Source organism: Plecotus auritus (genome assembly GCF_963455305.1).
Source record: "Plecotus auritus genome assembly, chromosome: 4".
NCBI classification, from domain to species: domain Eukaryota; kingdom Metazoa; phylum Chordata; class Mammalia; order Chiroptera; family Vespertilionidae; genus Plecotus; species Plecotus auritus.
The window spans coordinates 57,033,965-57,048,439 of NC_137775.1; the positions used below are offsets into that span (position 1 = coordinate 57,033,965).

Genomic DNA, 14,475 nt, shown 5'->3' on the forward strand with positions numbered 1-14,475 from the left:
TACTGCCTATCAACTATATAACTCCCTTTCTCCCACCAGAAGCCATTGAAGCTACAAGCTACTTGTTATCTGATTTCTTTCTCATCCCTACTGATACATTAGATGAGAAACCCCAAATTAACATGTCTATTTCAAAAATATAAAATAGCTGAATTTGTATTATCTAGCTCATTTTCAATGGCCTATAGTGAAGATTTTACATCTGAAAATGAAGTCATACTAGACTTTAAAAATTTTTTTATAATTTATCTTTATTGTTGAAAGTATTACAGTCTCCCTTCCCCCTCCCTCATTAGCTGCCTCCACCCCACTCCTGCCCCTCCCCAGGTCTAGGCTTTTTAAACAGAAACATGGTCATAGAAGGCTAACTGAACTTGACTACAACCAAGCAATTTTAAAAACTATAGCTGGAAAAATTTTCCCTAGAGTGTCAGCAAACCAATGGATACCACCTTTATGGGGAAAAACTGTAGAAGTGGTTAGTAAGTAAATGGAAGGTTGTCATTCGTTTACCTTACACAAGCAACATAAAGCACATCTTAAGGGAGCTGAGTCTAGCAACAATTTGTGGAAGGTCAATACTAAAGAAGTTTATTTCTATTTAGGTAGAGGCATAAAGCTATGGTCTGGGAAAACATTAGTGTTTATTTTCAGTCAAGAGCAGCATGACAAGAAAGAGTACACTAAAAACTTCAAATCATTTAATATTAAATGTAAGAGTCAAAACATTGTTACTGTTACCAGAAAGACATTAAATTCTGTAAAAATTTATTTTTAAAATCAATAATTTTCCATTGAGTAATAACTGATTGATAGCTATAGATTGATAGATATCATTCTTTTCATAAATCTTATCTTTTTTTTTATCTCAAGAAGCAATACTATACCACAAAATCATTAAATAAAAATATTAAAATATGTGAAGGAATATGTTCAATATCATACTCTGAAGAGATGCAGAAATTTATTATTAACATTTATATTTATAATCTATTCTTGGCAATTTTCTTTCATCCTATTTCACTGGTAAATTTTTTTTTATTTTTACCTTATCAATTACTGTAGTCAGGTGCTCCTTGCAAGACAAAGATTGGAATATTTCTATACACAACAGAGATGATACTGCATGAGGAAGCAACCGATGGATGATAACAGGAGATGTGGCAATTCCAAAAATGAGTATTAGTGGAAATTCATGTAGATGCTGACTGGTTTAAAAAAAAAAATACAGAAGTGGGATTTCTTTAGAAAATATATTTCAATATATCGTTTTTCAAAATAAGGCCTTTATTTTTATGCCTACTTTATAAGACAATGGTAAGGAGTATCATTCTAGATACTAAAATTTGCTAGGCCACTCATTTTCCTGTTAAATAACATTAAAATAGTTATTTACCAGACATTCTAGCTCTGAAATCAAGCTATTAATGGTTCCTCTCATTTTATCAATGAGAACACAGAGGTCCAGAGAGATCAAGTGCCTCCCTCTACAGTTACACAATCTCAAGTGTTAGAAGAGGTGTAAGATACCATACAATTTAACCTCTCACCCAAAATTTGAGTCCCACTTACAGTCTTCCTCAGAGTTAGTTATCCAGCCTATGCTTTAAGAGTTCAATGACATGAAGATCACTAATTTTCAAGGTAACTTATTCTATTTATGGACATTTCTAACAGACACATTTCGAAGACATAGTTTTAGTGGACATTACTAAAATATGTTACATCCTTTCCTCGCATCCTTAACTCAAACTTATTGAACATGATTGATTCTTAGCATTACCAACAGGAAAACAAATGACTTCCCCAGAGTAAAACAGTTCTCTCCTTGAGAGCTACTGCAGGTTAGTCCTGTGTAACAAGGCTGATGATCTTGCTTGCTCCCTCCTGTTAGCTATTGCTTTTCATAGTATAGCTGTATACAGTTCTACCACCACAGGAGTGTTGCATGGACTCTGTTACTGTTTTAAGTTCTTACTTTTTTTTCCTTACTTTTGATGGTAAAAGTAGTCACAAGTCTGAGCTTCAAAAAAGTAGAGCTTTTTCATCACTATTCTATACTGTACATTTTTCCAGTATATTACGCTATTCAGTATTAGCATTAAGAAAAGTCTTAGGATCTAGAAATTTTAGTTTCAGTAAGGAAAAAAGACACTATCAAAATAGGAATAAGTATATTAGTAAATTAAACACATGTAGCCCTGACTATTAAACAAGTAAACATATAGGAAAAAAAATAAATTATACTTTAAAAAATGTACCACGGGTAATGCATGTTATTGGATTTTAATATAGAGTTAAATCTCACAGGATTGCCTTAAAGATCCAATGAGATTATGGAAGTAGATTCTCACTAGATATCTATAATAAAAGTGTAATATGCTAATTAGACCAGATTTCCTTCGGATGAAGCTGCGGCAGTGGGGGCCAAGGCAGAGGTGGCCATCACAACGGTGGGGGCCGAACCCCTTGCACGAATTTCGTGCATCAGGGCTCTAGTATTATATAAAACTAGAGGCCTGGTGCATGAAAATTCATGCACTGAAGGGGGGGCGGGTCCCTCAGCCTGGCCTGCCCCCTCTCACAGTCCGGGAACCCTCAGGGGCGGGAGGCGACCCGGCAATCGGGAAGGCGATGCCCCCATCACACCTCTGCTGCTGCCACTTCTGGCAGCGCAAGCCTCGGCCAGCCCTGGTTACCTGAGCCTCGGGCGGCCCTGGGCGGCTGAGCAGCTGCCATCCGAGGTTTGCCTGTGCCTCGGGCTGGCCCTGGGCAGCTGGGGGGCTGAGGAAACTGGGGAACTCCAGAGGCAGGCGTGCGCAGAGCTGGGCCCGCCTGGGGGTGGGCCCAGTCTTGCCACACACCTGCCACCCCAGTGGGGCTGAGGGGACTAGATGCCGCCATCTTGTGGCTGTGGGTGCCACCATCTTTGAGGGCATGGCAGTCAATTATCATATTCCCTTCTTATTGGCTATGGGCGCCGCCATCTTTTGAAGGCGTGATAGTCAATTAGCATATTCCCTCCTTATTGGCGCCACCATCTTTGCGATGGCGTGAGGGTCAATTAGTATATTACCTCTTTATTAGATAGGATAATATTATTTAGAAACCATTCTTGCTCAGTAGAGCTAACTCAAACAGTAGGGCTAACTCGGTGGAGAGGTAACAGAAAATAATACCTGACAAAAACATCTCAATCTGCAATACTTTATACATTCAAGGGGCAAGTAAGAGAGAGACAATTTTGGTGAGAGAGAAATTATATTTTATACTGCCTTATCATGCTAATTTAAAATTGGCTAATTTTTGTCTTTTGATTCTCATTCTTTGGTCAAAAAGCAAATGAAAATCTGATAGGTCTTTGAACATTCAATTATAAGGAATTTGAAATCATCTTGCTTTCCATCCTTTTGGTATTAAAATAAAGATTAAATTGCCATTCATTTTCTCTGAAAAAGGTTGTTTTTTAAGTTAAACATGGTATATTTTCTTAATAAAAGAAATTTTATGATAAAACCAGGTGATACAACATCTACCTGCTGATAATTATGAAGTCTTGGAGTACTTTTGTGGTGAAGCTTTCCATATCCTTTAAGATAAGCACAACAGGAGGAGATTGCCATTGGCTAGAAGTCCTCTTTTTCCGTGGCTTTCCTGGGTCTGTCTTCTTTTAAGCCATTGTGGAAAGAAGGAGTTAAAAGGTAAGCCTTATCAACCAAACAATGCTATACCTGTGATCTCTCTCCCTTTATATTTCACAGTAACAGTCTGTGTGTTTTTTATTTCTCCTACATATTAAATAGAAACTCATTCCAACATTTATTAGCAGAATCTTTCCATTTGACATGGGAATAATAACCAAGAAGAAAAAGGTCCAGTAAAATCTATAACTCATAAGAAATACTTATATTTTCTGCTATCTGAAAAAATGAACAAAAAGCATAGGGAGAAGAGAACATTCTCTATAAAATTTATTTTTCTGTTGGTAGAATGTCATATTTTCCTTTGCTTTAAGGTGAGAACTAGTATTTTTTAATTAGAATGCATAATAAATAACCCAGCTCTGCTACTGTAAAATTTCAAGTTGAAAAGCATCTTAAATTATCATCTAGTCCAATCCCAATCTTTTAAATTGCAGACAGCATTTAATTTCTACAAAATCTAAAATTCTGGCCCTGGCTCAGTTGGTTGGAGTGTTATCCCATGCACTGAAAGGTTGTGGGTTAGATTTCTAGTTAGGGCACATACATAAGTTGCAGGTTCAATCCTCAGTGGGGGCATACAGAAGGCAACTGATCAATGTTTCTCTCAGACATCGATGCTTCTCTCTCTCTTTCTTTCTCTCTCCTTCCCTCCCTCCCTCTCTCCCAACCTCCCATGAAACACATACAGGAGGCACCCAATCGATATGTTTCTCTCACATCGATGTTTCCGTCTCTCCCCCTCCCTTCTACTTTCTCTAAAAATCAATGAGAAAATATCCTTAAGTGAGGATTAATAACCACAACAAAAAAAAATCTAAAACTCTGGATCAAATTAAGATACTGCAGTAAGCATTAGACCCAATTTGATACCTACATATTGCAAAAGAAAGCTTTACTTATGATCACTTCAGCAAATACATTCATCAAAAAATGTCAATACAGTATTTTTTCCCATACTATCTGGCTACACAGCATCATAAACTAAGGCTATGGTTTTATGGTACAGTTACCCATGAATCACCTAAGTTATTCATTTTCACCAGAAACTAACATGGTAGAATGAAATTTCTTTTTATTTATGTTTGTTGAATATACTTTACTTAAGAGAGCATTTACTCCCCAAGAATTCTAAATATAAAACAAATTAAAATTCTTAAAAATATATACCTATGGCTATTTCACATCAGACTAAGTTGATAATAGATATTGACAGCATGGTTCTACTGCACAAAAGCAAATATTGAGGAACCTATGAGATAATATATTAACACTAGAGGGCCGGTGCACAAAATTCATGCACTGGGGAGGGGGGGGTGTCCTTCAGCCCAGGCTGCACCCTCTCCAATCTGGGACCCCTCGGGGAATGTCCTAAACCAGCAATCAGACATCCCTCTCACAATCTGGGACTGCTGGCTCCTAACCACTCACCTGCCTGGCTGCCTGACTGCCCCTAACCACTCTGCCTGCCAGCCTGAATGACACCTAACCGCTCCCCTGCAGGCATGATTGACACCTAACTGCTCCTCTGCCAGTCCAATCACCCCCAATTGCCCTCCCCTGCAGGCCTGGTTGCCCCTAACTGCCCTCCCCTGCTGGCCTGGTCACCCCTAACTTCCCTCCCTTGCCAGCCGGGTTGCCCCTAACTGCCTTCCCTTGCTGGCCTGGTCACCCCCAACTGCCCTCCCCTGCCAGCCCGATCACCCCCAACTGCCCTTCCCTGCAAGCCCGATCACCCCCAACTGCCCTCCCCTGCCGGCCATCTTGTGACAATGGGGGTGGCCATCTTGTGACATGGGGGCATGAGGGTCAATTTGCATATTACCTCTTTATTATATAGGATTACAGACATTGTTACAGAGATAAAATCTGCAGCAGAACCAATTCCAAATGCTGTTTTTCTCACTAGATGACATTCTCCCACAAATAAAATGGCCTTGTAGGAACCTAAACTTATACCAGGAAGTAGGCTGCATACTGATAAAAGAAGCTACTATTAAATTAACAGCTAGTGCTACAGAAGCATATCCTTATTAGAACAAAATAGTACTATGCTTAATATAATCCCAAGCCTCTTCAATCATATGCCAATTTCTTGGGAGAAAATTATCAGTGTACATTTACCTGTGTGACATTCATATACCAACTGGAAAGAGAATCCATTGAACAATGTGTCTTTTTCTGGATATCTTTTTCCTCCTCTTTGGATTCCACATCTACACAGCAGTCCATCAACTGTGAGAACAGCTTTTGCAAAAAATGTTTCATATCTGCAGTAGATAAAAGGTAAGAAAGTTTATCTCTCCTTAAAGCAAATCTTAAACAACTGAAACTTCTTGATCAGTAGATTTACATTATTTGAGTAGAATGTGTTTTCTATACTTAACATTAACTAGCATAACATTTAGCATATTAACTATTAGTGTTCATTAGTGTTCTCTCCTTAATACTAAAATTTCATTAATTGAGACTAACACTAGGCCAAAGTTTATTTGTATTGTCTATACTAAAAGTGTTACCTAAATAAATGTATAACTATGAAAACTATTAATTATATTAGGAATAATATATATTTAAGTTACTTCTGGATAGCAAAATGTTTTTAAAGACCCTAAAAAGACCAAAAGTGTTATTTACATAAGTTATTTTACTGATTACAAATCTTCCTTAAAGTCATTTTTAAAGATGTCCTAAGGGCTTTTACTTCATTACAATCAATTTATGAATATGAAAGTAATATAAAGCCCATAAGCACATCAGTCCAAATCTAAGCACATTTTACTCTTAGTGTCTACAGCCTTTATGATTTATTTAATGGCTTCAGATACCCAAGGTAAGCTCTGACAATGGACCATTTTTACCAATGGTGGCCTTTCAAAATGGAACAATAAGATGATTTGAACCTATAAATATGAGCCTATGTAGTCTATTCTCTTTTGGGCTAAGCACTCCCAATTCCTCAATTCTTAGCTCTCTGACCCAAACATTCCAACTTGAAATGCCTGGACTATTACTGGCAATGAAGCTATATGGCAGGAGTAGGGCTGGAATAGTGTCAAAGACTCCTGCAACTTGGGAGGCACTAAACTTCACCCTGCCAAAATATAGTACCATATTCTTCCCACAAATAAAAAGGGATGAAGACAGCTTGAGAGACACAGACAGACAGATATGGAGAGATACACAAAGAAAGATGGAGAAGGGCCGAAGAAATTGATAACATCTCACCAAGGTTATTAAAGCATTTATACTTTACCTGGACAGTCTCTAGCTTGCAATTTAACTACATATGGAGTGACATTATTCTGAACGGCTTCTATTAGACTTCTGAATGTAAATTCATGATCTGTTACATTCACACCTATGGGATTATACATCATATTACACCACTGTTTTTATTATTAATAATTTAACAACAAAAGCTATTTAACATGTCAAGAGAATTGCTAAGTAAAAGTAATTTTACATGATTAATAAAACAACACACTGCATAAATGAAGAGATCTCCAGTAATACTAGATATCTAGAGGCACACACTGTACTTGTTAGGAAAGATATTTAGCACAATTTCTCTTTAAAAAAAAAAATTACTGGGGATGTGTAGTTTACCCTTGAAAACATCTTAGGAACATCTTGAAAACATTTCATTTCTTTGTCACATTCATTAAGAGCTCTTTAAAATAATTACTCAAAAATAAAGACTATGGATTCCAGTCTTACTGTTACCCTCACTTAATACCCGAGGAGAATCCAATCAGTAATATTATTTATGATCACAGTAGTAAATAGAATAGGTAAAGTGTACACTAAATTCATTTTTAAGTAAAGAGTCTAAAACCAAATTATAGTTTTTGGTCCTTTAGGTATTTACTAAATTCTGATTCTCATTTCCACACATCAGAATTTCAGTGCTCTGCATGCAGTTATCAGAATTGAGTGAAAACTTCCCACTACTTTGGAAAAAATACTATTAACTGGTAACTTCCCTAAGGTCCCAATCTGTGCTTTCTAGAAAGAGCTTTGGCACTTGGGCAGATGCCAGCAGCAGACATCTTGAAACTACTTGAGGCTTGCTACTATAAACCTTCAAATGCTTGCAAGAAAGGTTCAGAATCATCCAGACCACCAATAGTCAACATTTTTTTCCTAGGAGAGGCAACAAACAAAACTGTTGGCAGGATATTTTTAAACACACATACACTAAAAGAAAGAAAGAAAGAAAGAAATAGACACATACCTTACAGAAAATAGAAACTGTGCAATATGCTGAAGTAACTTTGAGTACCGATTTTTTTTAAGTGTCAAAATGATATTCCTAGCATGCATTACAGTCTATGATTATGATACTACATCTCTAAACAAATTTAGGAGTTTAGTAAAGCACTGGCTTATCTTGTCTGACTAACTTTGTAAGCTATTTAACACTATGTTCCTTAAGATAACGCACTTGTCTATTGGAAACAAGATAATCAGTGTCTTTAACTGGAAAAATGTTCTCCTCAAACTACTGACTTTCAAACACATGATTTCCATTAGCTTCTTTCCTCCTTTTGGCACTAGGCAGAGAAGGGATTTAAACAGTGCTCTCACAACAATCTATCAGGTCATCCCTCTTGATCGTGTTTCTCCCACTCCAATTACTGTAACATGGCAATAGAGAAAGAAAGCACCCAACAAACAGTACAAGCCAGCCATCACTGGGCTTCAGTTTCTCATCCATAATGGAAGGGATTTTCAAATTAATTGGCAGGTTGCACTGAAAAGCTGATCCACAGCATTTTAAAATCATTCCACAAAGTCTTATTACTCAGAGGAGTCCTGGGATCAGCAGTATGGGCATCAGATAGAGACCTATTAGAAAAGCAGCATTTTAGGCCCTCCCCCAGAATTATTAGTGAAATTTTTCATTTACTAAGATCCCCTAGAGCAGTGGTTCTCAACCTTTTTAATGCCGCGACCCTTTAATACAGTTCTTCATGTTGTGGTGACCCCCAACCATAAAATTATTTTCGTTGCTACTTCATAACTGTAATTTTGCTACTGTTATGAATCGTAATGTAAATATCTGTGTTTTCCGATGGTCTTAGGCGACCCTGCTAGCGGTTCTCAGGTCGCGACCCACAGGTTGAGAACCGCTTCTGTAGAGGGCCCTAAGACCATCGGAAAACACAGATATTTACATTACGATTCATAACAGTAGCAAAATTACAGTTATGAAGTAGCAACGAAAATAATTTTATGGTTGGGGGTCACCACAACATGAGGAACTGTATTAAAGGGTCGCGGCATTAAGAAGGTTGAAAACCACTGCGGGCCTAGCGGTTATTTTTAGGTACATGAAAGTTTGAGAAGTACTGCCCTGAATATCAGGTAGATAATTAACAGTATTAGGCAGTACATTTTAAACAAAATGAAAAAAAAAACAACTGCTAATATTTCAAAGAAAATTTTTCCATTACCTGCAAGCCAGATATTTGGTTAAAATTGAATGTTAATGATAGAAATTTAAGTAACTAAGAAATTTACAACCTGTAGTCTGAAAGCAGTTTATATATAATTCATCCAAAATTCTTTTAAACAATTACAATTAATACAATATTATGAAACAATCAAATATTTAAAAACTACAAATAAGGAAATAAAATTAAAGTCATAGAATAAATGCACTGAAGAAATGATAAAAAGACATAAAAATAAAATCTTTTAATATACTGCTGGTTTCTTTATTACCTAATTCAAATCTCATCTACTTTCATAATATAACTAAAGAAGAAAAGAGTAACATATATATTTCCCCTTCATTTTTTCAGACAGAAAGTTGATCAGGGTACTAGCTAACCCAAATAAATTTCTTCTAATTTATAGATATATGATCAGTATAAAGAACTTTTATTGGTTTGGAAATTATGCCTAACAAAATATAATTGTTTTAATTCTGTAAATGAGAGAGACAAAACAGGTTTACCAGAACAGATTATTCCCCACTATTCTCAAAAACAGAACTACCAATTTAAAAAAAACAACAAACCTGTACATACCTAGAATAAGAGCAGCAGTTGGAATTTCTCTTAGTTTTATTTGACAGCCCCAGTCTCTTGAATTCTTCTGGAATCCAGGATGAGACTTTTGTAGAAATTTGATTAGATTGTCAAATAGGTTTTTATTTAATTCCTCTTGCATTTGCTACACAGAACACACAAAATTTTATGGATTATAATTAGCAATAATCTGATGTGTCTTTCAAAAGAAAACTGTCATGAATTCAATTCCAAAGATTACATGTAAAATTACAATCACGATGAAAAAAAATGTTCTTTCTTTAAATCTCCAATGATTAGGGCTTTGGATCCCCTCATTAAAGAGTCTCATTTAATTATTCAACAAACATTGACTAACCACCTTACAAATGAAAAGATAGTCCCTACCCTAAAAAATGTAAAGAAATTGAGCAAGAACGCTTAAAATGAAAATATGTTGTGTAGAGTACTATGACAATATAGGAATAAAGAGTAGGACCATCCAACTTAAGCTGATGAGGTGATATATCTGAGCCAAAGCATTAGAGCAGGTGATGGAGTTGGTGATGGTAGGTAAAGGAAGTTTGAATGAATGGATAGTAAAGGAGGCAAGGAAGGAAGAAAGCACCAAACAACTGAAGAGCCACAGATATAGCTAAGCATAAAGAACATGAAAAGTGTTAGGGAATGAGATTGGACAAATAAGTAAAGGGCTAGGCCAAGAAAAAATATATTTGATGTTAAAGAGTTTAGATTTTACCCTGTAGGGAGAACCACTGAAGACATTTGAAGTAGAGATATGATTAAATCAGGATTAGGAAGAGTTAATCTGACAGCACTGTGAAGGCCAGTTGGCCCCAGACCTGGAAATCCCCAGTTGCAGGACCTAAGACTGTATCTGCATGAAAGGAGGACTTTTCTAACTTGGCCAATAGTGCCACAGGGACTAGTGGCAGATCTGAAGGGTTTTACACTGAAGAGTCAGTTAAGAGGATATTATGACAATCAGGTAAAGAAATAAAGAGGACCTAAATTGGAAACCACGAACTCAAATATCTTCAAGGGTCACATGGAATACATGAATGAGCAAAGCCACTCGGTGTAAAGCAATAAAGTATGGTGGGAAGCAATAATAAACTGAAAAGCACATAACTGTCCCAAAGGCATTTAAAAAAAATAAATAAATAAGACTGGAGCAGCCACTGTGGAGAATAATATGGAGTTTCCTCAAAAAACTAAAAATGGAACTCACATTTGACCCAGTGATCCCACTTCTAGGAATATATCCCAAGAAACTAGAAACACCAATCAGAAAGGATATATGCACCTCTATGTTCATAGTGGCATAATTCACCATAGCTAAGATTTGGAAACAGCCTAAGTGCCCATCAGCAGATGAGTGGATTAAAAACTGTGGTACATCTACACAATGGAATACTATGCTGCGGTAAAAAAGAAGGAATTCTTACCATTTCAACAGCATGGATGGAACTGGAGAGCATTATGCTAAGCGAAATAAGCCAGTCAGAAAAAGACAGATATCACATGATCTCATTTATGGAATATAAGGAACAACATAAACTGATGAAAAAAAACAGATCCAGAGACAGAGAAGCATCGATCAGACAATCAAACCTCAGAGTGAAGGTAGGGGAGGGTGGGTGTCAGGAGAAAGATCAACCAAAGGACTTGCATGCATGCATATAAGCCTAACCAATGGACACAGACAACAGGGGGGTGAGGGCATGAGTGGGGGGCAATAGGGCAATAAGGACACACATGTAATACCTTAATAAAGAAAAAATATATACAACACTGTGTTGGTAAAAAAAAAAAAAAATCTGTTAGCTCTAGAGCAATGAATCTGCTATAGTGGAGAAATTTTTCAGAGCTGGAATATAAAGAACATGGTAACTGGATATAGGATGAGAGAGTGAAGGAGTTTAGAAAGAGCTTGATTTCTTATTTGTGTAACTGAATGGATAATTTGGACAGTGCCAGCATTTCAAAGCTGTGAGGATGTGTAAAGAGCCCCTTGCCTTAGCAACTATCATTATAAACATACTAGAGGCCTGGTGCATGAAATTAGTGCACGGGGGGGGGGGGGGGGGGAGGTGTCCCCAGCCTGCACCCTCTCCAATCTGGAATCCCTCTCACAATCCGGGACTGCTGGCTCACAACTGCTCACCTGGCTGCCTTCCTGATTGCCCCTATCCGCTTCTGCCTGCCAGCCTAATCACCCCTAACCACTTCCCTGCCAGCCTGTTTTCCCCTAACTGCCCTCCCCTGCAGGCCTGGTCCCCCCAACTGCTCTCCCCTGCAGGCCTGGGTCCCCCCTAACTGCCCTCCCCTGCAGGCCTGGTCACCCCTAACTGCTCTCCCCTGCAGGCCTAGGTCCCTCCCTACTGCCTTTCCCTGCAGGCTTGGTTGCCCCAACTTCCCTCCTCTGCTGGCTTGGTCACCCCTAACTGCCCTCCCCTGCAGGCTTGATCGCCCCCAACTGCCCTCCCTTGTAGGCCTGGTCCCTCCCAACTCCCCTCCCTTGCTGGCCATCTTGTATCCACATGGGGGCAGGATCTTTGACCACATGGGGGCAGCCATCTTGTGTTGGAGTGATGGTCAATCTGCATATTACTCTTTTATTAGATAGGATAGAGACCTGGTGCACGGGTGGGGGCCAGCTGGTTTGCCCTGAAGGGTGTCCCGGATCAGGATGGGGGTTCCCTTGGGGCATGGGGCGGCCTGGGCAAGGGGCCTGTGGTGGTTTGCAGGCCGGCCACGCCCCCTGGCGACCCAAGCGGAGGCCCTGGTATCTGGGGTTTATTTATCTTCTACAGTTGAAACTTTGTAGCCTGGAGCAGAGCCAAGCCTTCTGCTTGCTCCGAGGCGGCAGCCATTTCCATTGGGATTTATGTATCTTCTATAATTGAAACTTTGTAGCCTTAAGCGGAGGCCTGGGCTGGCCAGGGTGTTCGGAAAGCTTGACTTCCTCCATTGCCAGAGGCAACCCTAGCCTCCTGCTCTTTCCAGCTCCGTGGCTGCCACCATTTCTGTTTGGATTTATGTATCTTCTATCATTGAAACTTTGTAGCCTTGAGTGGAGGCTTAGGCCGGCAAGGGCAGGCGGAAAGCTTGGCTTCCTCCATTGTCAGAGAAACCCAAGCCTCCCTCCTGCTCTCTGTGGCCGTAGCCATCTTGGTTGGGTTTATTTGCATATTCACTCCTGATTGGCTGGTGGGAGTGGCTCGTGGGTGTAGCGGAGCGATGGTTAATTTGCATATTACTCTTTTATTAAATAGGAAGTCCCAGTACCTGAAGCTATGCTTAATACCTGGAACATGAGGGTTTTGATTTTAAGGATATACAGATTGTGCTTAACCAGTATTACCTACATTTCATCAATTCTCTTGTAAACTGGTGGAAAAGAAGATGAAAAACAATAAATATGAGATTTACAGTATTAGAGAAATGTTATTAAAAAAAGTATTCACCTCAGTTTCAGATTTCATCTGCTGCCATATCAACTGATAAGTTTCAAATCGAAGCTTACTGTCCTCAGATTCATTTTTCCCTTCATTAAAGTACTCCTCTGAAAACACAGAAATAAGTCAATGTCTTTTTTATATAATGTGTGTGTGTGTGTGTGTGTGTGTGTGTATTTGGTGATAGGTAACATAGATTATCTTTTATATTTAATTTTATTTATACATCTTAAATTCTTACTGTAAGTATTGTAAGGTTAGATATCTTATTTATTTTTTATAATGTATTTCTATCATTTACTTCTGAACTTCTAAGTTTTTATTTAATGGTTTTGATTTGAAATATATATATTTAATATTAATATATTTTCATTATTTACTCTTATTCTAAGGCTCTATATACTTTGCTTTATATATCTGTTTTGAGTTCTCCTTTATTAAATGACTAGAGGTCCGGTGCATGAAATTTGTGCACTGGGGGGTGTCCCTCAGCCCAGCCTGCACCCTCTCCAATCTGGGACCCCTCAGGGGATGTCCTAAACCGGCAGTCAGACATCCCTCTCACAATCCAGGACTGCTGGCTCCTAACAACCTGCCTGCCTGATTGCCCCTAACCGCTTCTGCCTGCCAGCCTGATAGCCTCCTAACCGCTCCCCTGGTGGCCTGATTGATGCCTAACCACTCCCCTGCTGGCATGATTGACACCTAACTGCTCCCCTGCCAGTCCAATCACCCCCAACTGCCCTCCCCTGCTGGCCTGGTTGCCCCCAACTGCCCTCCCCTGCTGGCCATTTTGTGACAATGTGGGGGCGGCCATTTTGTGGCAGTGTGGTGGTGGCCATCTTGTGACGCAAGGGCATGAGGGTCAATTTGCATATTACCTCTTTATTATATAGGATTCTTACTACTACTATCCTTGTTCATTTGTTCAACTGATACAGTTTTAGCCCAGACTTATATTTATTCTGTCTGCATTATTTTATATATTTTTGGAATGTTTTCCTCCCAATGGTTGGCCATTTATCAAAATACCATTTGTTGTAGTGGTTTTCAAACTTTTAAAACCATGATCCACATTAAGGAATACATCTTACATCATAATCCAACACACACACATATAATAGAAATCAAAACTAAGTCCCACAAAACAACTTATTATGTGATACCAAAAGTTTTCTATTCTGTTTTTTAAAACTCTCAAGACCTACTAAATTGATTTCATGACTCACACTTGGATTATATGTAAAAACTTTCAGTTTGAAAAACACTCCTTTC

General features: G+C 38.5%; 1 protein-coding gene across 6 annotated transcripts in view; it reads right to left on the reverse strand.

The window, feature by feature from the left end:
• Positions 1–14,475, reverse strand: part of ORC3 (origin recognition complex subunit 3) — a 60,628-nt gene that overhangs the window by 40,503 nt on the left and 5,650 nt on the right. For 4 of the 6 annotated variants that reach the window (XM_080663749.1, XM_080663747.1, XM_080663746.1 and 1 more), the window contains 5 exons: positions 9,740–9,884; positions 6,958–7,062; positions 5,826–5,971; positions 3,537–3,667; positions 1,049–1,208 (listed from right to left, as the gene is read on the reverse strand). In XM_080663749.1, the coding sequence (XP_080519875.1) occupies positions 1,049–1,208; positions 3,537–3,667; positions 5,826–5,971; positions 6,958–7,062; positions 9,740–9,881 (684 nt within the window). In that variant the 5' untranslated portion in view covers positions 9,882–9,884. Of the gene's footprint in view, positions 1–1,048; positions 1,209–3,536; positions 3,668–5,825; positions 5,972–6,957; positions 7,063–9,739; positions 9,885–13,209; positions 13,308–14,475 lie in introns of all 6 variants that reach the window. The other 2 variants (XM_080663745.1, XM_080663744.1) reach the window with 1 other exon arrangement.